This window comes from Leucoraja erinacea, chromosome 3 (assembly GCF_028641065.1).
Source record: "Leucoraja erinacea ecotype New England chromosome 3, Leri_hhj_1, whole genome shotgun sequence".
NCBI classification, from domain to species: domain Eukaryota; kingdom Metazoa; phylum Chordata; class Chondrichthyes; order Rajiformes; family Rajidae; genus Leucoraja; species Leucoraja erinaceus.
In genome coordinates, this window is record NC_073379.1 from 59,508,533 (window position 1) to 59,533,325 (window position 24,793).

Here is a 24,793-nt window from a genome sequence, read left to right on the forward strand (position 1 = left end):
AATATGGTGATCCACCAATAGAGGGGTTCAGGTAAAGTCAACTCGGAAAGTTTGGAGTGTAGTGGCTCTGGCACAATGGTGTTGAATGCAGAGCTAAAATCAAACAGGGTCCTCGCATAGGTCCACTGGCGGTCTAGGTGCTGTAGGATGAAGTGCAGGCCCAGGTTGACTGCATCATCCACAGATCTATTGGCCCGATATGCAAACTGCAGAGGGTCCAGCAAGGGGGATCATGCCCTGTCCTGTCATTTCCACAGCTCCTAAACAATTACCATGGGCAACCACATTTTAAAGAACCACCAGTTATTGATAAGTTTAAAACTAATATCTATTTTATTTGACATAAGTGTAACTGAGAGACTCCAACATTAAAAGATAACTACAATAATAATTAGTTTAAAAATACACTGATCAGCTTAAATGGCATAGTACATTGGTTGCAAAGTTTCATTTGCATTTATTTTGATGCTCATTTGGAGCACAGATCACCCTCCATATTTCCAAGTACATGTAGCAAATATACAAAATCCTCCATCGCACAATGTTTAACCAATGAGAGGTAATGTATACTAAAAGGTTATGCGTTATAATTTGGAAACCCATTCCATTTTACACATTTCTTTTAAAAGGTCATTGTTCTTGCACAGATGATCCAAATACACATTTTTTTTTAGTTTAATTTTGAGATACAGCATAGAAACAGGCCCTTCAACCTACCAAGTCCTCGCCAACCAACAATCACCCACACACTACACACTAGGGGCATTTATTTTTATTTCAGAGGCCAATTAACCTAGAAACCTGCATGTCTTTGGAATGTGGGAGGAAATCCGAGCACCCAGAGAAATCCCATGTGGTCACAGGGAGAACATGCAAACTCCACACAGACAGCACCCGAGGTCAGGATCAAACCCAGGTCTCTGGCGCCTTTTCTTTGGAGGGAGTTGTGCGTTTGGAAGTGCGAAATCTTTGATCTGTATTTAGCTTTAAAATTAACTGCTCACAATACATTAAGATTAAGGCATCAACTCTACCACTGTGCCACCCATAGTTAGTCATTGTTTTAACCTTATGGACTGCCACCGAGTTTCTTGGAAAATGGCACTAAAAAAGCACATCTTTTGAGGGTGTTAGTAAATTCAGATATTTAAGGCGACAGCAATTCCATAGGCAAACATGAGCATGCCAAATACATTCTAAGTATGCAGATAAGCCCCCCTGCAAAAGAATGAGAGGTGCTGTGCTGCAACAAATGTTTCATTAGGTGGTCCCAAGAAATAGGAAAATTCATTTGTGCAATGGGTCAATAAAATCTACAGAATTTCAAACCATTTCAGAAAGGAAATGTCCTTCAGTAAAACACAAATAATCTATAATCACACCATTTAGAAATCTCGATGGTTCATCATCAACCTCACCAACTTACTTCCTCACACTCCCCCAAAGCTCACCAGTACCTGCTTTCCAGGACTCAGTCTTGGTCCCTGAAACTTAATGTTACCTGGAATATTGTAATATTGTGCAACTTAAATCTGAAAAAAGTGTTCCAATAGTCTGCCAATCCAGCACCAAAGGTTGTAAGCACCGGCATTACATTCAAGCAAATTACCTGCACAAATCAATGCAAAGATTTACCACCTTTTGATTCACAAGGTTTCTAGTCTTCATCACTAGCAATAAACCTTTTTTTACAGGAAATGGATGCAGCCCGAGAATGTTTATTTAAGACGACAGAAATCAATGACAAAATTTATATTAAAACCCAACCCAATCTCAACATATTGGATAATAATTTACCCAGAAGCTTAAAACCAAACCAGCCTTTCATTACTAACTTTCCATATTCAATATTATCCACTTATGCATATTTCATACTGTTCGAATCCTCAGCTCACCCACTCAAAATCCAAAGACCATCAAAGTTGCAAATTTTAAAACATTCAAGATCTGAGCCAATGCTGGTCTAGATGAACAGGATTTAGTAATCAATTGCATTGTGCACATCCAACAGAAAAATCATGGAAATGTGCCATTGACAAATTGAGTCACGGCTCTGATACAAATTGAAAACAAGGCCGCCACCACTGATGTCTGAATTCAAATACAAATCTGTTTTATCATCAATTATCCTACATGCCAGGTCAATTACTTTCTGTAACATTATTCTTACAATTGATTTATGTTTATGTCAAGAGCCATTAACAGTATTTAAGAGTTACTTTGTTAGATTAGCAATATAAATGTATTACTTAAAGATAGGTAGGTATGAAAGGGAGCCCCTGGAAATAGCCATTTCTGTAGGGTAATGACCACATGAAAAGCGCCTTTTCTTTGGAGGGAGTTGTGCGTTTGGAAGTGCGAAATCTTTGATCTGTATTTAGCTTTAAAATTAACTGCTCACAATACATCAAGATTAAGGGAATCCAGTGTGAACATATTCACTGATGTGTAAATCCATACATCTTGCCAATTGTACTGTCAAACATGCTAGATTTTTATCCTGGAATATCTATAGTTCAAACCGTTCCCACCAAATTTAGAAGATCTGAATAACTAAACTTTGGCTTTGTGGACAATATTTCTTTCCATTTGCATTGTAGAATGTAAATGGTCCAGTGACTAAACTTTAGTCTACCAATTTTGTCCATGTTGTAAAGACTTGACATACTGTTACCTATCTGTGCTACCCAGACTTGCTACTACAAACAGTTTTGTTTAAGGTTTGGCTTAAGTGCCAAATCCAAGCTTTTAAATTTGCTTCATATTCCTGTTAAATTTAAAAGCACATTAGCAGCACAATAAGGATTAAGAACTGCATCCTCTGCAGTAGATTTGAAATAAAGATTATAACCACTTTAAATTTATTACTTCACCATGTGTGAAAGCATAGTTCAAACCTGCACCTCTGGGGTGGGAACTGACTCAAGTTAGAGAGAGCTCTTAAATCTATTTCTGCTCATGCATATTTATGAACAATTCCAGCAGAAAATTACATTTTCTAGCCCAAATCTCTCAACCTTTGACAGGTTCTGGAGGCAAGTTATCAGCGAATGAAGAATTTCACAACCTGCAGCCTTAAAAGATGAACAGAAATGGGCGCACACTTACCAGTAACCTGGTCCACAAGAATCCTCGAGGTAATTATACGTCCATATTGGGTGAAAAGCTGCTCCAGTTCTTTTTGTGACATTGTTTTTGGGAGCCCACTGACGTACAAATTTGCATCTCTGATGGAAGCAGAACTGGGACGGGCATAGGAAACCTGAAGAAAAATATATTTTTATTTAACGTAAACATTCAAGCATTGTTCTAGCAAGTCCAATATTCATTTGACAGGTGACTTTGCACATCAAAAGTCTAGCACATCTAGAATTCATTAGTACAAGTAGATATGCTACAAAGAAACCACCTTTTACTTTTGAAAAATTAAGAGTCAAAAACCATACGAATGATCATAATAATTTAAAAGTGGATCATCATGTGCAAAAATTGCAACTTTTGCAATTCAGGTATAAACCAATGTTGCAACTAATGGCCATAAATAGCATCGATTGAAACCATGCATTTCTTTTTATACGCCTCCAAAGTCCATCAGGCCATAATCCAGCTATGACCCACTAGAACTTTGATTAGCAGCATTTTTCTGATCTAGTGGTTGTGGCTTATGGATAAGGGTCATCTTTTCTGCAACACCCACTACTGTAATAGAAATAAAATGCTATCAATGCTCATGTCAGGCATCATCTCACCACTGCCATCGGGAAGAAGGTACAGGAGCCTAGGAACTGCAACGTTCAGAAACAGCTTCTTCCCTACAGCCATCAGGCTATTAAACACTACAACCTCCTAAGCTATGAACTACAATAGACTATTATTATTATTATTGCACTGTTATTGTTTGTTCTTCCCCCCCCCCCAAGTTTGTTATATTATTTGTTAAGATTACATATTCTGTTGTGCTGCAGCAAGTAAGAATGTCATTGTTCTATCTGGGACATAAACACTCTTGACATCTGTGGAGAAAGGAAACAAAGTTAATTGCCTCTGGGGTTTTGTTTTGCACTGATATCGTTTCTAATGCATTTAACTTTATTTATATTATATACGAGTACTATGTTTACAGACTTATGTTGCTACAATAATTTCATCGTGCCTTTTTCAGTACATATGACAATTAAACGTTTTTCCTTCCATTATTTATTATATAAAAGAATATGTGTGTTATGATTGTGTTTATAATTTGTTTGGTTGTTTTGTTGTTTGTCTTTTGCACAAAAGTCCGCGAGCATTGCCACTTTTCATTTCACTGCACATCTCGTATGTGTATGTGACAAATAAACTTGACTTGACTAAACACTTGATATTACTGGCTCAATGTTAACTCGCTCTAAATAGATGCTGCCTGGCCTGCTGCATATTTCCAGTATTTTGTCGTATTTCAGATTTAATTTGGGATGCTGAAGAGCAACTTTTTGCTTTTCAACATCCATTGCTATAATTGGGCTAGGGAATATATTTTGGTCTGAAGCCAGAATCTATCACAGTAATAAATGAAATCCTGAAGGGTTGGAATTGGAATCTAGTATAGAGAATTTCATGGCATCAAATCAAGCCTCAAAATATAGGGATGAAGTTCTCATGGGTTATTTTTTATAAACCTTCTTACAAAATGTCATGGTCATAATTAGCAAATTGGTAAATTTTAGACTAGATTTTTTCCTTCAGTTTTTAAATTGTTAAAAACCAATCCTTCAGTTGTGCGACTTGTGAATTAATTTTACATCAGCGTGGTTTAGTTAGACCCACTCACAGGGGGTCAAAAATAAAGATTTTAAGTTTCTATATGGATATTTAAGTCTTCTCTTCTGGAAAGAGCATAGTATTCTGCAGTAACGTTTCGACTTCATTATGTTCATCTGATTTACTTTATATAAACTTTCAATGAATAGGGAGAAGGCAGGAAACGGGGAGAAGACAGAAGAATGGGTTAGGAGGGAGAGATAGATCAGCCAAGTTGATTGATGGAGTAGACTTGATGGGCCACATGGCCTAATTCTGCTCCTATCACTTGTGATCGTATGATCTTATGAATCGTGAAATGAAAAGACATTAACAATATTATTACAAGCTCATTTATAAAAAATGTATTTATTAAAATGTTAAAAAAGAGCCCAACTGAAATTGTAACAAGGATGGTCAGGGATTCCGACGCAAGCTGGTGGACCAATCTCAGCACAAACTACTTCCATAAAGTAAATACTACTTGCCACACCCTCTCCCTACCAGGATTGTTTGCATACTTCAATGCTCTAAAACACTAACAAGGTGCATAAATGTTCTGACATTATTGAATGAGAATACTGTTAGGACAAGATGGGATATTAAAATGGTTGATTTACTGGAAAAGTTGCAAGCAATCTTAACAATGGATACAGAAAAATAAGTTTTTAAGAAAGCCATGGGCTTTTAAGTTTTTAAGAAAGCCCCCCCAGAACAGTTTGCATGTAGTCAGGCATGAGACTTGTTTAATAATACATTTAGAATACACTTTTAAAATTGCATCATACTTTCAGTCAGTTCAAACCTCCTGTCTGCCAACTCGTGTTTTGGCTCAAATGCAATCACAATCAAACTGACATGCAAATACTCTAGTCTACCACTTAAACTCCAATCACTTCCACTCTTAACCATCTCATGCATCAAGACCAGGGGTGGGGAACCTTTTCATGTTGGAATGCCAAATTAAGTTAGCTGTAATCTAATAAGGTCGCGTCCAAGAAAGTTTAATTAAATATTTCAAAATGTACATTATTTTGTAAAAATCTAACTACTGTGTACTAGCTTCAAGAAAATGAAAAAAAATTGTTAATTCTAAAGTTAATTAACCTTTTAATGACTTTGTTGTGACTGCTTTTGTGGGAAAGCATTTGAATATTTGGTTGCAACATGGAGGTACGCAGTTTCAGATGATCTTCTAGATGGGTATCCGACATTTGTGATCTTAAGGGCGTCTTGATTTGGGTTAGATAGGAGAATGTAGATTTGCAGCAATAAGTGGTTGAAAAGCAAGAAAGCAGTTTTTGTGCATGTCAAAGTTAACTCTAGAGTCGCATTAGAACTAAATCATGAGCATAACAGGTGTTAAAAAAGCCCTCATGGCTTACTAATGTTTTAATTGTGACCGTCAGTCGGGGAGGATTCTTTCGTTGAATCTTCTTTTACTCTTTGGTATTTTAAATACGTTCATTATTTTAATTTTAATATAAGACAAACTAAAACATAAATAAAAATACAAGGATTTGTTCTACAAAATTTGGATTCATTCAAAAGGCCGCACTTAATGGCCTAGAAGGCCGCAGGTTCCCCACCCCTGATCAAGACCATCTACTCAAACCTTACTGTGTTAAGGTTCCTGGTTTATTAACAACTGATGTTATAAAATAGACCCAATTTTCGTCCACTGCCTTTTGCTGCAAGTTTTTCTCACATACTGGCCTTTATATTAGCACTCCCCATATCATCCAGATTTCTAGATGTCCAAGACCATTTAATTCTTTGCAAATTCTCAGCCATTAATATTTTTGTTAATGTTTTACTGAGACAGAAATTGGAGTTCTTGGGCACAGTTTCTGGATTGAAGCATTAAGTTGAGAATTTGCCACCATTTTTGTATTCATAGTTTGAAGATCTGATAGCAAAAATATAATTCTGGAACACTGACATGAACAAGAGGACATACGAAACTTCTGGTGGTCAATAGAAACAGAATGTTGGAAATGCTGATGGTAGGCACCATCTGTTAGCAAGAAACTCAAGCTTCGTTGTATTACCTTACTAGACCAGGTGCAGGTCCCCCAAGGCAATATTCCACCACTAACCCATAGCAACCAACTGTGCAGGCGCGGCTGACGGGTTCCCGTTGTGACGCCAGAGATCCCCGTTGTGACACGAGTCACGGTAAACCCTCCCACAACTGCGTAGACACGGCCGGCAAGTGGAAGCGCAACTGTTCAAAATGGCAATAACCTGTAAAATATCACCCCCTCCCTCCTTCCTCTTCCCCCTCCCCTCCTCCATTACCTCACCATCCCTCTTCCTACCCCTATCCTACTCCATTCCCCATCATCCCCAGCACTCCCTCCCCCTCTTCACCCTCACTCTTCCCTCCCTCACTCCCTCCCTGACCTCTCCCACATCTTTCCCCTACCCTCAGTCACACCCTCCCTCCCTCCATAAACCCCTCTCCCCTCCCTACCCGCTCTATCACCCTGCTCCCCAACTCCTCACCTCCCCTATCCCCACCCCCCACTCTCCCTCATCCACCTCCCCCACTGCCCTCGCCCTCTATTTCCCCCCCCCCCTCCTCCCCCACTCCCTCCTCACCTCCCCCTATCCCCCAGCTCCCCCACTTCTCACCTCCCCATCCCATCTCCCAACGAAAATGGCAATTTAAAAAAAAAATGAACCCCCCATCCCACCAATGAAAAGTGTGATGATTTAAAAAAAATGAAACATCCCCCTATCCCACCCCGAACAATGAAAATCACGAGTAAAATTAAAAAAAAAAAAAGTATTCTCAATGAATATCGCGTTTTCTTTAAAAATAACCTAAGCTGTTAATGAAAATAGAATTTGATTAAAACAACGTTTCTTTTCAGAATCACATTTTTTTTTAAATGTAAATGAGATTTTCGGAGCCCATTGTGACGTCATTGTAATGCGGTTGACGGGCAGGGCAAGTGGAAAAGTGTTTTTTGTAAAGTTTAAATTTTAAAATGTCAATAACCTGTAAAATATAACATCAATCTGAACGAAACTGGTTTCATTTACATCACAGGACAACGGTGAGCATGGCGGGCAAAAATTGTAGCGCTACCGTGTACCGTTTTGGCGTAGTTTCCGGAACTCACACACATGCAAACTAACAAGATGAGGGTTTGTCATATACACACACACTAGACCAAGTGGGTCCCGTTGGGTCCCTGTCACATGGGAGGCCTGGTACCCCAACGCAACCCGTTCCCCAACGCAATATTCCACCACTCACCCATAGCCCCCAACTGTGCAGGGGCTGCCATATCACCCTCCCTCATTTTAAACAAAAAAATAAGTGTACTGTATCTTTTAAGAAAAATACATTTGCACCTGCTAGAATTAGCAGGACTCAGTGTACTTGGATAGGAACAATGTTGCGAGCATGGCTACAATCCCATTGTGACATCATAGATGTAAGCACAGGGATTTTTTATTTTAAATTAAAAAAAATAAAAATGTCACAAACTTCTAACGAAATATAACCAATCTGAAAGAAAATTGACACAAAACCACAGCACAATTGCGATTTAGGTGGTGCAAAAAAATGTTAGCGTTATCTTGTACCGTTTTCCATTGTTCAGGGAGCACATAAGCACAGATAGACAGAAACAAGATGAGAGCTTTAGTAATATATAGATATAGATGTCTGAAAGGATCACCATTTCAATGACCTACAATAGTGTCCAAAAAAGCACAAGGTAATCATATTCTCAATCATTTATGCAGGATGAGTTATTATTAATAGTTAAATTTAGACCAAGGTGGTAAAATGGCAGGTGCAGAGACTGAAGTCATTTTTTGTCATTAGAATTACAGCACAGCAGTTTTTACAAAAGATCAAAAGGGCCAGGGTTTAAAAATTAAAAGACAAAATGATTGAGTAACCCAGAGTTACTCCTGCAATTTATCTTACCTTGGTAAACCGGCATTTCCTTGTTTCTAGAAAAATAATTAAGTAGCATCGTTCTGCAAGAATATTGCAGCACATCTTTGCATTATTGGAAATGTAGTCAGCATAGCTTAATGCATGGGAAATCCAGTCTGACCAATTTTTTTTACTTAAACGGTGCCTATGAAGATTGATGAGGGCAGTGCAGATGTTGGCCACATGGACTTCAGTAAGGCCTTTGATAAGGTATCCCATGGTAGGCTGGTCTGAAACGTTAGATCACTTTAGATTTGTTAGATTCAGGATGAGCTAACCAATTAGAGAGACAATGGGTAGTGGTAGAGGGTTGTGTTTCTCAGACTATAGGTCTGTAACAAATGGTGCTGGGTCCACAATTGTTTATTTATATTAATGTGTGAATGTAGGTGGCATGGCTGGTAAGTTTGCACACGACACTAAAGTTGGAATTAGAAGAGAGTAAAGGTCATCCAAGCGTACAACAGGATCTTGATTGATTGAACCAATGGGACGAGGAATGGCAGATGGATTTTAATTCAAATAAATGTCAAGCATTGCATTATTGCAAGACAAATTATGGCAAAACTTAGTGAATCGTAGGGGCCTGGGGGAGCATAGAGTAGAAAAGAGGGTAGTATGTGCATAGTTCCATGAAACCGGTAACAAGGTAGATAGGATGTTGAAGGTGGTGTTTGGCACATTCCAGCTGTACATTTCAGGGTAAATTTGAAGTATTATGAGCAGTTCTCATCACCCTGCTACAGAAAGGATGATATTAAATGGAAAGGACATAGGAGATTTGACGATGTTGCCTGCTCTGAAGGTTTAGGTTACAAGGAGACAGTGGATAGACAATAGGTGCAGGAGTAGGCCATTCGGATCTTCGAGCCAGTACCGCCATTCACTGTGATCATGGCTGATCATCCACATTCAGTACCTCATTCCTGCCGTCTCACCATATCCCCCGACTCAGCTATCTTTAAGAGCTCTATCTACCAGCATCTAGGGAATTGGCCTCCACTGCCTTCCGAGGCAGAGAACTCCACAAATTCACAACTCTCGGGGTGAAAACGTTTCCTCATCGCTGTTCTAAATTGCCTCCTTATTCTTTAACTGTGGCCCCTGGTTCTGGACTCCCCCAACATCAGGAACACGTTTCGTCCCTCCAGCATGTCCAACGCTTTAATAATCTTATATGTTTCAATAAGGTCCTCTCTCATCCTTCTAAATTCCAGCATATACAAGGCCAGCCACTCCATTCTATCAACATATGACAGTCCCACCATACCAGGAATTAACCTTGTGAACCTACACTGCACTCCCTCAACAGCAAGAATGTCCTTCCTCAAATTTGGAGACCAAAACTGCACACAATACTGCAGGTGTGGTCTCACTAGGGCCCTGTACAACTGCAGAAGGACCTCTTTGTTCCGATACTCGCCTCCTCTTGTTATGATGGCCAACAGCTTTTGTCACAGCCTGCTGTATCGCATGCTTACTTACAGTGATTGAATGACGAGGATCCCCAGATCTCTTTGTACTTCACCCTTTCCCAAATTGACACCATTCAAATAATCTGCCTTCCTGTTTTTGCCACCAAAGTGGATAACCTCACATTTATTCACATTAAACTGCATCTGCCATGCATCTGCCCACTCATCCAACCTGTCCAACTCGCCCTGCATCCTCACAGTTCACACTGCCTTCTGGCTTTGTGTCATCTGTCAGTTTGCTAATGTTATTTTAAATCCCTTCATCCAAATCATTGATGTATATCAATAATGACTTCAGATCATACAAAAAGCAAGCATTGTCTATGGTACCTCAAGTCAGATACTGAGGTTGTGATGACTTTGATTTTGAATAATAGGAACTGTAAGTTAGACAATAGGTGTAGGAGTAGGCCATTTGGACCTTCGAGCAAGCACCGCCATTCACTGTGATCATGGTTGATAATTCACAATCAGTATCCCGTTCCTGCCTTCTCCCCATATCCATCGAGTCTGCTATCTTTAAGAGTTTTATCTAACTCCATCTAGAACGCATCCAGAGAATTGGCCTCCACTGCCTTCTGAGGCAGAGAATTCCAGATTCACAACTCTCGGTGAGAAGATTTTTCCTCATCTCCATTCCAAATGGCCTGCATTATTCTTAAACTGTGGCCCCTGGTTCTAGACTCCCGCAACATGGGGAACATATTTTATGCCTCCAGCGTGTCCAATCCCTTAATAATCTTATATGTTTCAATAAGATTCCCTCTCATTCTTCTAAATTCCAGTGTATATAAGCCCAGTCGCTCCATTATTTCAACATATGACAGTCCCACCATAATTAACGTCGTGAACGCTGCAGAAGGTCCTCTTTGTTCCTATACTCAACTCCTCTTATGAAAACCAACATGCCATTCGCTTTCTTCACTGCCTGCAGTACCTGCGTGCTTACTTTCAGTGACTGATGAACAAGGACACCCAGATCTTGTTGTACTTCCCCTTTTCCTAACTTGACACCATTCAGGTAATAATCTGTCTTCCTGTTCTTGCCACCAAAGTGGATAACCTCACATTTATTCACATTAAATTGCATCCGTCATGCATCTGCCCACTCACCCAACCTGTCCAAGTCACCCTGCATCCTCATAGCATCCTCGTCAGTTCACACTGCCACCCAGCTTTGTGTCATCTGCAAATTTGCTTTCTAATGTTACTTTTAATGCCTTTATCTAAATCACTGATGTATATTGTAAATAGATGCGGTCCCAGCACCGAGCCTTGCAGTACCCCACTAGTCACTGCCTGCCAATCTGAAAAGGGACCCGTTAATCCCTACTCGGTTTCCTGTCTCCCAACCTGTCCAAATCGTTCTTTTGTGACTCACGTTGTAGCCCCTGGCCGTGAGGGCTTTCTACATGCCGTCGCTTATGACAGGACGCGCTTGGTCACCATGGGGCTCCCTCCCCTCTCCCCAGCTGCTCATTCTTCCTTAGTTTTGCCCCCCCCCCCCCCCCCGACCGTCGTCACCTTCCGTCACTGTCTCTCTCCCCCTCCACCACCTATGTCTCCTTCCCCGGAGTTGCCGACATACTCCATCTTGAAAGATGGTGGCGATGTTGGGAGAGGAAGGCAGCGACGGTGGAACGGGCAAAGCGAAGAAGTGGCAGCTGGCGAGAGTGTCACAGACCTGCAGTGGCTGAGTGTATCCTGTCAGTTGCAGCGGCCTGTGCACGTGAGAAGCAAAATAACCGCTTCAACTGGACTGTGGGATAGCTGGTGAAGGGCTCGGTGGCGAGGTCCAGTGGCATCGGAGTCTAGTTTTAAGGTCAAACGGCACAAAGTGCTGGAGTAACTCAGCAGATTGAATCAGTCTGAAGGATCCCAACATCACCTATCCATGTTCTCCAGAGATGCTGCCCGAGTTGCTGAGTTACTCGAGCACCGTGTGTCATTTTGTTTATTAACCATTATCTGCAGTTCTTTATTTCAACAATACCAAATGGTAATACCTCACTCTGCTATAGCGGACACTCGGCAATAACAGACGTCATTTCCCCCCCACCCCCCCCCTCACCATGGTCCATTATAACAAGGGTTTACTGCAGTTAATGTCATATTTTGAGATAAACAAATTCAACGTGTAATAATTGGATATATGCATTGATGCTTCAAGTCGCACATGTTTCTGGACATTCAACTAGAATATTCAAATTAAATTTAAAGGTTTAAAAGTAACAGGTATTTATAATCTGGAAAATGCAATGCAGTTGCTCACATAGGAAATTCTAACTTCATCTCCCAAATGTGCTGTCTTGAAGGTGCTGGCTCAAAGAGCCGAATGGCATACTCCTGCACCCATTGTCTATTACAACCAAGGTCAAGGATGGCATCTGGACTCCCCACCAGGTCTCACACCATTCTTATTAGGAAATACACTACTGGTCCAAACCCTGGTACTCCACACTCATCATCTCTGTAGGGTTGCTTTCATGAGAACATCAACAGTTCAAGGTAATAGCTCACCATTTTTGGAATGCAATAAACCTGATCTTGACAGCAATGTTCAGTTATTGTAAAAAAATCTTGCAAAAAATATATAACTCTATAATCTAAAGATTCTGCACAAATTAAAACACGTTAATTTTAATTTCAGTTACGATTATGGTGAATAATGGACAAAAGTCCAAATGAATCAAGTATTGGCCTTCTACACATCCCAAACCACATGCAAGATATAACTATCTCATTGCTATTGGAAACAGGAACTTAATGGGAAAAGTCAATTTCTTGCCTGCTTCCCTCTGAATTACACTATGGAATAAGAATCTCAGCTTTGTTATCTCCACTTTGGTAGCAAAAACAGGAAGGCAGATTACTATCTAAATGGCGTCAAGTTGGGAAAAGGGGAAGTATAATGGGTTCTAGGGGTCCTTGTACATCAGTCTATGAAAGTATGCATGCAGGTACAGTAGGCAGTGAAGAAAGCAATTGGCATGTTGGCCTTTATAACAAGGAATCAAATATGGGAGCAAAGAGGTCTTTTTGCAGTTGTACAGAACCCTAGTGAGACCACACCTAGAGTATTGTGTGCAGTTTTGGTCCCCTAATTTGAGGAAGGACATTGCCATTGAGGGAGTGCAGCGTAGGTTTACAAGGTTAATTCCCGGGATGGCGGGACTGTCATATGCTGAGAGAATGGAGCAGCTGGGCTTGTACACTCTGGAGTTTAGAAGGATGAGAGGATATCTCATTGAAACATAAGATTGTTAAGGGCTTGTATATGCTAGAGGCAGGAAACATGTTCTCGATGTTGGGGGAGTCCAGAACTAGGGGCCACAGTTTAAGAATAGGGAGCAAGCCATTTAGAACAGAGACGAGGAAACATTTTTTCTCAGAGATTGGCGAGTCTGTGGAATTCTCTGCCTCAGAAGGCGGTGGAGGCAGATTCTCTGGATACTTTCAAGAGATAGGTAGATAGGGCTCTTAAAAATAGCGGAGTCAGGGGATATGAAGAGAAGGCAGGAACAGGGTACTGATTGGGGATGATCAGCCATGATCACATTGAATGGCAGTGCTGGCTCGAAGGGCCAAATGGCCTGCTCCTGCACCTATTGACTGTTGTTATGCCAATTGCTAATTTCCATACCATTCATTGGTACAAAATTTCACGTTCAAGAAACAAAACAAAATTACCTCCGTGCTGAATGTCCATAATATTGGCTCCTAGTTCTAGATTCTTGACGTTGCTTTAGGGGCTAGGTGTGGCATGGTAAGGAAAGCATCCTTAATAACTAGCTTGCCAAGTCCCCTTAGAAAATGTTTCAAATAGGCTACTCATTCCAAACTCCAGGGCGTAGTGCCATTCTGCACAACTAATTTGTTTACCCTTCCAAATTACTGTTGCAGTTAAATGCCTTATTTTCTGTAGGAGCACAACTAATTCAGTCTGGAAATTAAGCTTCATCATTTAGATAATATTATGCATATCCATCCTTCTCAAAGAGAATAAATTCATTTTCCTCTCATATGTGAGCCATCTTTTGCTCAATCTTAAAACTGGTATTTATCCCTTGGCAGACAAAAATAACATTAATCTGTGGCTGTCAGTAGTGTTTGTGAAAGACCCACTCCATTGAACATTTTAGTGACATAGAGTGGATATATCAACAGCAGAATGGATATAAACAGAACCTACAGTTCAATGAGGGAAACTCATTGGTAGGTGGGATTATAAATAAATGTTCACTGGTACAACTAGAAGTGCAGCCGCATCCAAATGGTCAGGAATATTCTTCCAAATATTATACTGGAGTCTTCACTACAGTACCTGAAGTAATAGTGTGTGGTGTGAACGTCTTCAGTACCTGGAGTAACAGGGTGCGTGATGAGGGGAAACTCGATGGTAGTTGGCGGTTTATGGCACTGGCCAGTCACTACATTAAAGTGACAAAAATTAAAGTGTAAACTGGACTCAATAAAAAAATAGATGGACTGAACAAAATGGCCCAAAGGCAATTTATGAAAACACAACACCAAATATAGTGGTGGGGGTGGGGGGGGGGAGTCAAAGTTAACTATCTAACTATGCGTTGTTTCTTAAAACAGGATAAATGGCTAGTTCAAATTATTGGATTAGCGGTTGCGAGTTTAAAATCACTTTCTGGCTATGTGCAAATCATTGCTCTTATTAAAAAGGTTTGACATGCAGAAAGTACTGCCATTGTTTTTGCCACCTGTTCAAAACTGCTGATTGACTCTAATGATAACCTACAGAACGACAAAACAGTTCTTAAATGCTCCGGAATATAGATTATATGCAATAAAAACCTCAATAGCAGTCAAATTTTATACTGTATGTAACTGAAATGTTACCCTTGATAAAATCTATCTTTTGGTAATTTTTGTACTCAATCTTTCCATTACGGTAAAAAAACAATTCCCAACACAGGGTATTTTGCAACTCCCAAGACAGAAGAAATCCTGATGGGGCTTGTGCATTAGATGGTAAAGTCTTAATCTAAAAATTGGGGGAGGGGAGGAGGGGGGAAAACTTGGATAAAGCAGATAGCCTTATCCCGACTACTTTCTTTAGCTTGCTGTAAGGGATCAGGTAAATACATGTCTGACCTTTTAATTTGGGCCAAACTGCTCGTCTGACATCTGGTCTTGGATGAGCTGCAACTTTATCCATCTAAACAGTAAAAAGTTTAAAGCCATCATTTTCAGCCTTTGGCTGAAACAACTGTGTGCTCATCACAAACCACATTCCTCTCACATCACACACCAACCCCACCAAACCACATCCCAAATGAGCCAGCAATTAGCGATGCCCATTTCAAATTTGCTATTTGGCATCCAGAGCACAGCTTACGATTGAATATCCTCTCCATGACCAAAACTACCTATTCTACCTCTAACACTGCATGTCGCGCCCAATACCCAATAACCTTAATTTTACCCTTCAATGGTTTCCCTCCTACTGGAGTACAGAAAACCCAATGTGAATGTCTGCTGCCCAGAGCCTAACCACTCGTATCCAATCCTAGTACCCCAATTGACCTACTTCTGCTCCGTTACCTACTTTATAAATGTATTGCTTTATTTAGCGTCACTGCTTCATTTCTTCCCCATCACTAACAGAACAGAAAAGCACAGCACAAAAACAGGCCCTTCAGTCTTTTGGTAATTTTTACTAATGTTACTTAATGTTTGTGCCAAAATTAATACGATAACCTGCATTCTCCCACCTCCATTTACTTCACTGACCACAAGGCCAGCTACTCTGATCAAAATTTCCCAGTAAAATGCTCCACTCCCTCCTGCATCATTGGATTACTTTATATTTTTCAGCAATTCCTTTGGATATTTTTAGAGTATCTTTGGATATTCAACCTGCACAAAAAAGGTACAATACCAAGTTACTTGCACCCCGTTTCTTCCCCTTCCCACCTCACAAATAAATATAAACACACGCAAGAATCGTTATTCTATAATGAAAGCTCCAAACAAAACTTTATTTCAATCAAAATATTGATATAATTCATAGGAACATAGTTCTGTGTTTAAACCAAGCTTCAGACTAAATAGCAGTAATATTTTCTGAAGTATTGGCTTTGGGGAGTATTTCCCTAGGCAGAAGTAGCTACAGTCTAAGATAAGAAGAAAAGATAAGTACAACATGGCAGGACATGACCGTGAGGAAAACATCACGGAGCTGCGGGACTGTGGAGCGACAAGCTGCGGGCGGTGGCCCTGAACTTTACACCGGGAGCCTGGGATCTCTAGATGAGATCGCCAGTTGCGGATCTCCAACCGGTGCGGCCTTGTTGGCTTTGGAAGCCGTGGCCTCCAGTACGGAAGCGGCCATTCCAGGGTTCCCAAGCCGCTGAGAGGACTCTCCCGACGCCAGAGCAACATCACCCGGCGAGAACGACCAGGAATATCGGGCCTCCTTAGAAGCAACTGCGGAGGCCTCAATAGGCCCGACTATGGGTGAACTGGGGATGGGGACTGGACTTTGTGCCTTCCCTCATAATGGGAACCATTGTGGGGGGGATGTTCTTTATGTTTAAAACTCTTATTAATGTTATGTCTGTATTCCTTCTTTATGTGCTGCAAAATGGCAAGAAGCATTTCACTTCACTACACCTAGGTGTATGTGAATGTGACCAATAAAATACCTTTGATACATGACCCAATCAGAGAACATCCAAACTTAATAAAAACTAAGAATTAGTATTGAATCCTTATCTAGTCTTCATCACCCCCTCTCAAAAGCCCGGAAATTGATTTTTTTGAAGAAATAAACTAGAAGAAAAATAATCAATATGTTTGTCCATTATTCATGCATCACTGGCTTATCACTGCCTCACTCTTATCACTCTTCTTACCTACAGCTTATCTCCACAAACGAGCCTTCAACTGGCATCAATTCAGTTCTCCAAACTGAAATTAGATGCATCTACTGCACGGCAAAAACATGCCACAAATTTTGATTAAAGCAAGTTCAAGGAGGAAATGAAGCACACTGACCTTAGCAAAGTAAATTTAGATGTGGGCAAAGGAGATAAAATAATACCAATGTCAAATATTGCCAACTCACCCATCCTTTGAATCACAGTATAGCAATTACTCAAAAATGAGTTTTGTCCTTGCCTCCCCCTTATAAATCAATAGTAGAAAATGCTCTAGATTTTTAGGCTTTACTTCAATTTTGCAGTGTAAGATTGATTACACAGTTCAAAATATTTGTGGTTATTGAACAATTCCAGCAAAAGTCAGAACAAGCGAGCAAGCAATGCAAACAAAAGATCACAATAGTGTACTCTATCTGGAAGTACATGCAAATGCTTCAAATCAAATTTGCATTAATATGGACTTCACTCATTAACCCCAACCTACATTTTAATTGTTAGACCAACCTTCAACTTGACCCACCTTGGACCATGCATAACAACATCAATAAAACGGCTCGCAGCAACAAGGTGAATAAGCAAATTACATTTTACAGGGGAATCCAACAAGAACTACTTTAAGATCAACTATGGCAAATTCTCATCCGTTTTGTTGTTATTGGACAAAGGCAATTCAGAAGCGTTTAAAGTAAGTACGTCTTCCCATAGCTTAGAAACCATTTAATGGAACCAAGTGTTTATAATGGCCCCAACTTCAGCAACTGCCGCAAAGGAATCAATTGCTACCATGTACCACCAACCTTTGCAACAGCAGCACTTAGATGAACTACAATGCTTTACCTACCACTTGAATGCTTACAAGCATGTAATTTCCCTTCTCCAAAAACCATAATCATTATCACAATATTTACTGTAAATGTGGATTAAAGTGCTGCCTCACCCTTCACAAAACCACCCTTCATCTCTATTGAAGTATAGTTGCTGGAAAAATGGCACAAACCCAGACTAAACCAGAATACTAGAAATGAGAGGCATTTTAAAAATCAAATTGCATTAAAATATTATTTATTTTAAATGTTACATGCTCAAGTGTTTTACCCAAATAAAAGGAAGTAATAGCAGAATAAAATTAAATTGAAGAATCCAATCTCTCTATTCTGGTACATGCCATGTGAATAGCGTTGAATATTGCAGTTGATCACTTAGTTTTGTCTGCAAATGTTTCATGCTTTTATTCAACTTTCATTTGGCCAAATTAATATTTGATCAAATTCATTGTGCAGAGATTGCATGTCAAGTGTGATGTGTTTGTTTTACATTAGATTATACCATATTTGGTATCTAACGTGTCTAATAGAGCATAAAACGGTAGAGCACAGAAATAGGCCCTCAGCCCACAAAGTTCGTGCTGAACATGATACCAAGTTAAACTAATCTTCTCTGCCTGCACATGATCCATATACCCCATCCCTTGCATTTCCATTTGCCTATCTAAATCCCTCTTGTTTTCCCCTATCCGATCTGCCTCCACCACTATTCCAGGCATCCACCACTTGCCCTGCTCATCATTTAAATGTTGCTCTTCTGATCTTAAAACTATACCTTCTAGTCTTTGACATTTCCATCCTGGGGGGGGGGGGGGGGGGGGGGGGGGGGGGGGGGGGGGGGGGGGGGGGGGGGGGGGTGGGGGGGGGGGGGGGGGGGGGAACAAAAATCTGTCTACTCCATCTATGCCTCTTCTAATTTTATATACATCTCGGTTCTTTCCTCAGCCTTCGAGCTGAAGAAAGTCAAGAATGAAAGTCCAAGATCCATTTAAGGGTAGCTGCATTTGTGGGGAGAAAAAGCACTTCTACTCCAACAGTGCACACAATTCTGCCTTTCAAATTTATAAAGTGTACGACCAAACAGGGACAATAAACAGTAGCGCTTGAGCACCACCTAACCAAAACCATTATTATTAATACTACAATACACAGCAAATAGTTCACTCTTCCCCTTCCCCCCCCCCCCCCCCCCCCCCCCCCCCACGGCTGGGAAAGTTATTTACCTTTATACTGCAGGATAACTTCTCCTGGGAAGACAGACAGACAATGAGCCATCAGTTGAGCATACTGCCCAATGCCTACACATGTTTACGAGGGCATGAGGCAGTCCCTCATTTATTACTGCTAGTCCTCAACAGGTGGAAAAAAAGTGAAAACAAATTCCACTTGACAGCAGAGTCAACACAAAAAATTAAGCACCTACAGTTCTGTAGTATTCTGCAACATACATTTTAATGATAGATGTTGGGCTGATCAAAATCAAATACATAGTGTACAGCAATAAAAAAGTGTTGAACAGTTATCATACCTGACTGAGTACTAACAGATAAACTATTTGATTCAGGTGGGGCAGCAAGAAACTTGGGCAGGGACCCACTTCTCTGGCTCCACTGCATATTACTCACTTCCTGTGTGGAGTTGGACTTGTATTAGAGGTCAAATTTTTTTATCCCATTGCTAAAGATCATGGTTCACACAGAATAGTTTCTATAAAAACCTGCCCAATGCAGAAATGAACTACAAATACAACAGTTAGACCTGGTTGAGGTATGTGAACATATTTTCCATGGCTAAAGACAACCAGATTAGAGTTTAGATACAAAATGCTGGAGTAACTCAGCGGGACAGGCAACTTTTCTGGAGAGAAGGAATGGGTGACGTTTCGGGTCGAGACCCTTCGTCAGAAAGAAGTTCTCGACCCGAAACGTCACCCATTCCTCCTCTCGAGATGCTGCAGCATTTTGGGTCTACCTTCAATTTAAACCATCATCTGCAGTTCATTCCTACACAGAATAGAGTTTAGATTGGAAGGAAATTGAAAAATTGAAACTCGACATTTAACAGTAACATATCAATTACCTTTAGGACGCTGTGGAAAAATGCCATCCAAAGCAAATGAAGTCAACAAAATTAAACACCTTTTACATTTATGCTCTTTGTCAGTCCATTTGGTTAGTCTTGGGCAAAGCAATGCCATTAAAACTACTGCAACATCAGCACACTTCGCCACAAGGAGATAACGTCTATCAAACCCAAGGTCTGGTGCCAGTGAAAGGTTAAAATTTTGCTGGATCAGAGGTACTAATCACTGTGTACTGCCTAGGAGAAGTTTGCAGTATGATTTTACTGGATTGTATGCAAAAACAAAGAATGTCACCGTTTCTAGGTCTATGTGATAATAAAGTATCATTGATTGAATATAGTACCTCTGGGCATTAAACAAAAAAAACTGCAGACCTATTGGTTTGCTCAAAAAGGTTCATCTGGTCACCTGAAAGAACAGCAAAACAGTCAAGTCTTCACATGACAGGATTCTAAACTCCCAGCAGAGAATTTATTTAATTGATTCTTACATACCAAAAAACAAGCACTTTTTGAAAAACAAAGCAGCTTCTTAAAAAAAGTGGAAGATGCTACAATCTCCAAGTTTACATAATTGTGAGGCAGATCTCTTTTCTAGCCCAGTATAAAAGATCTGTAGATTTAGAATGGTCACTTAAGGGGCTGTCCCACTTGGGCGACCTAATTGGCGAGTAGAGAAGAGTTTTAAAAAATGACATGTTGAAGACCTCCTTCGACTATGTAGAAGACCTCCTTCGACCTCCTTTGACTATGTTGAAGACTAGCTTCAACTAACTTCAGGAAAATTGGACATCGAATAGTGGGGAGTGAAGACGACCTCCTTTGACCTCCTTTCAACTATGATGAAGACTATCTACGACTACCTTCTACTATCCTCGACTAACATGGCGACCTACTACGACTAAACCTATGAGTAAAAAAGTATTGATTTCCATTGCAACGTTTTTTTACTCGCGGGCATTTTTTAACATATTGAAAAAACCGCTGCGACCTAACCGAGGCCTCGGGTACGCTGAGACGACTCGAGCATGAAGGAGAGTTACGAAGACCTCCTACGACCTTGTGTTGACCATGCTGCAAGTACGAGTCGAGGGCAAACTCGCCAGAACTCGTGGATTAGGTCACCCAAGTGGGACAGGCCCCTAACACTACACTGGAAACGCTCCAAATTTAGAATGTTAGTGGACAGATCATTTGATAGTTGAAAATGAAAGCACATTTTACTCGCACTCATATTTGATCCTAATACCAGCCAGTATTTCAATGAGGAAATTTGAAGGCATCTTGCTCTTAATAGTTAACTACTAAGAGCAAAACTATGAAGCTGCAGCAAGAATGTCATATGACAATTAAAGACTTTTGACTATTGGTTAAAGCAGATGAAAGGTACGACAGACCCATCAAATCTACCCCAAATACTTGTTTGAAAAATTAAATTTAGTGCAGCACCCAATACAAAGTACGAAGTCTTAGTGTCACAAATTTACCTTGATTGTTTTGGTTTGGAGTCTGAGACCATTTAATGTGTTGATGGCTTTTTCAGCATCCTTTGGGTCCACATAGTTTACAAACCCATAACCAAGGCTCTGACCTGTGGAGGAGAGAGAATTCAAGTCAATTATGAATGGGTCACTTTTGTGCTGTTAGTTTGTAGAAAATGGCCTGTAACATTAATTTCAAAGCAATGTTTCCCCCACTCCCCATCTGCAGATTGATTATTTTATTTATTCAAAGGGTATGGACATTCATAATTATTGCCAACTGCTCCTGTACTAAAGCAGCAGCTAACAATTAACCACATCTTTAACTAATGCAACTTTATACCAAACCAATTGTTTAAACAGATTCATTGGGGATTAATAAATCCCCACAGATACTGCATAACCCAACTATTTTCAACATGTTATCCTAAAAACAATATAGATTCAGAGATAGCAGGTAGGCAGCAGCATCCTTGCTCCAGCAACCTGGACTCAATCCTGATCTATGTTGTGTGTTGAGTTTACATGTTCCTCCAAGTCCCCCAGCTTTATCCTACATCTCAAATCTGTGCAGGTTTTGTAAATTATCTGCAATTTACTTTTAATGAGGATAGGTAGGAAGAGAATTAAAGGGAAGTTGGTGAATGTGCAAGGGAATGGGTTTCAGTGCAATCCATTGGCTTATTTCCCCAAGATCCAGCAAAAACACAATGGAAAAAGTCCTATGTCATAACACAATGTGGAAAATAAAATAATGTTCTTTCAGAAAATAAATTGTCCTCAACTTGCCTACAACGTCAGACTCACTTTAATGCAGTCAAGTCTTAACTTTCTCAGCAAATCAGTCACTACCACCATTTCCTCACAAGAACTTTGAGCTGGTAACAATACAATTGTGAAACAATATATCGGGCAGAACAGTAGCACAGCAGTACAGTTGCCGCCATACAGCGCCAGAGACCCGGGTTCGATGCTGACTATGGGTGGTGTTTGTACGTTCTTTGCGGCTGTGTGGGTGCTCCAGTTTCCTTCCATACTGCAAACACGTAGGGATTTGCAGGCTAATACGCTTTGGTAATATCATTAAAAAAAGTCCCTAGCGTGTAGGAAAGTGTTACGTGTATAGGGTGATCGCTGTTTGGTGCAGACTCAGTGGGCCAAAGGGCCGGTTTTCATGCATTATCTCTAAAGTAAAGCAAACGGATTACATCTTAATCAAACCTATGCACTTTTTTTACCCAGCTCTATTCAAAAAATACTTCAGATCAAACATTTATAGTTCTGTAAAATTACAACGGAGATAGCTACAAAATGAATTCTAGAGGCAAAAGAAGAGATTGCAGGATATTGACGAAGATCTTTATATCTTATCTAGCCACAGGTGAGATCCCAGAGGACAGGAGAGTAGCCAATGTTGCTCCTTTATTTAATAAGGAAAATAGAGATAATCCAGAAAATTATAGGCAAGGAGCTTAATTAGTGGTAGGGAAGCTATTGGAGAGGATTCTTCAGAATAGGATTTAGTCATATTTGTAAGAGAATGGGCTAATTTGGAACAGTTAACATGGCTTTGTCTGTGGCAGGTCATGCCTATTGAACAATCGTGTTACAGTGACGATGGTGATCAATAGACAATAGGTTCAGGAGCAGGCCATTTGGCCCTTCGAGCCAGCACTGCCATTCAATGTGATCATGGCTGATCATCCCCAACCAGTACCCCGTTCCTGCCTTCTCCCCATATCCCCCGACTCCGCTATTTTTTAAGAGCCCTATCTAGCTCTCTTGAAAGTATCCAGAGAACCTGCCTCCATCGCCCTCTGAGGCAGAGAATTCCACAGACTCACCACTCTGTGAGAAAAAGTGTTTCCTCGTCTCAGTTCTAAATGGTTTACTCCCTATTCTTAAACTGTGGCCCCTGGTTCTGGACTCCCCCAACATCGGGAACACGTTTCCTGCCTCTAGTGTGTCCAAGCCCTTAACAACCTTATATGTTTCAATGAGATTTCCTCTCATCCTTCTAAACTCCAGGGTGTACAAGCCCAGCTGCTCAATTGTCTCAGCATATGACAGCCCCGCCATCCCGGGAATTAAATTTGTAAACCTACGCTGCACTCCCTCAATAGCAAAGTGTCCTTCCTCAAATTAGGGGACCAACATGCCATTCGCTTTCTTCACTGCCTACTGTACCTGTATGCTTACTTTCATAGACTGATGTACAAAGACCCCCAGATCCCGTTGTACTTCAGCTTTTCCCAACTTGACGCCATTTAGATGGTAATCTGCCTTCCTGTTTTTGCTACCAAAGTGGATAACCTCACATTTATCCGCATTAAACTTCATCTGCCATGCATCTGCCCACTCCCCCAACCTGTCCAAGTCACCCTGCATTCTCATAGCATCCTCCTCACAGTTCACTGCCACCCAGCTTTGTGTCACCTGCAAATTTGCTAATGTTACTTTGAATCCCATCACCCAAATCATTGATGTATATTGTAAATAGCTGCGGTCTCAGCACCGAGCCTTGCGGTACCCCACTAGTCACTGCCTGCCATTCTGAAAGGGACCCGTTAATCCCTTCTCTTTGTTTCCTGTCTGCCAACCACTACTATCCATGTCAGCACTCTACCCCCAATACCATGTGCCCTAATTTTGCCCATTAATCTCCTATGTGGGACCTTATCAAATGCTTTCTGAAAGTCCAGGTGCGCTACATCTACTGGCTCTCACTTGTCCATTTTCCTAGTTACATCTTCAAAAAATTCCAGAAGATTAATCAAGCATGATTTCCCCTTCATAAATCCATGCCGATTCGGACTGATCCTGTTACTGCTATCCAAATGTGCGGCTATCTCATCTTTTATAATTGACTCCAAGTCAAGTTCATTCGTCACATACACATACGAGATGTGCAGTGAAATGAAAAGTGGCAATGCTCGCTGACTTTGTGCAAAAAGACAAACAAACAACCAAACAAACTATAAACACAATCATAAACACACATATTCTTTTACATATTAAATATTGGAAGGAAAAATGTTCCGTAAAGTTAGTCCCTGGTGAGATAGGAGTTTACAGTCCGAATGGCCCCTGGGAAGAAACGCCTTCTCAACCTCTCCGTTCTCACAGCATGGCAACGGAGGCGTTTGCCTGACCGTAGCAGCTGGAACAGTCCGTTGCATGGGTGGAAGTGGTCTCCCATGATTCTATTGGCTCTGGAGTTGCACCTCCTGATGTATAGTTCCTGCAGGGGGGGGCGAGTGAAGTTCCCATAGTGCGT

At 40.7% G+C, this 24,793-nt stretch overlaps 1 protein-coding gene across 4 annotated transcripts in view; it reads right to left on the reverse strand.

Moving 5' to 3' along the window:
• The window catches only part of LOC129695645 (ELAV-like protein 2), a 103,751-nt gene that overhangs the window by 34,382 nt on the left and 44,576 nt on the right, over window positions 1-24,793 (reverse strand). For all 4 annotated transcript variants that reach the window (XM_055632786.1, XM_055632785.1, XM_055632784.1 and 1 more), the window contains 2 exons: window positions 21,523-21,626; window positions 3,109-3,262 (listed from right to left, as the gene is read on the reverse strand). In XM_055632786.1, coding sequence (XP_055488761.1) covers window positions 3,109-3,262; window positions 21,523-21,626 — 258 coding nt within the window. The remainder of the gene's footprint in view (window positions 1-3,108; window positions 3,263-21,522; window positions 21,627-24,793) is intronic.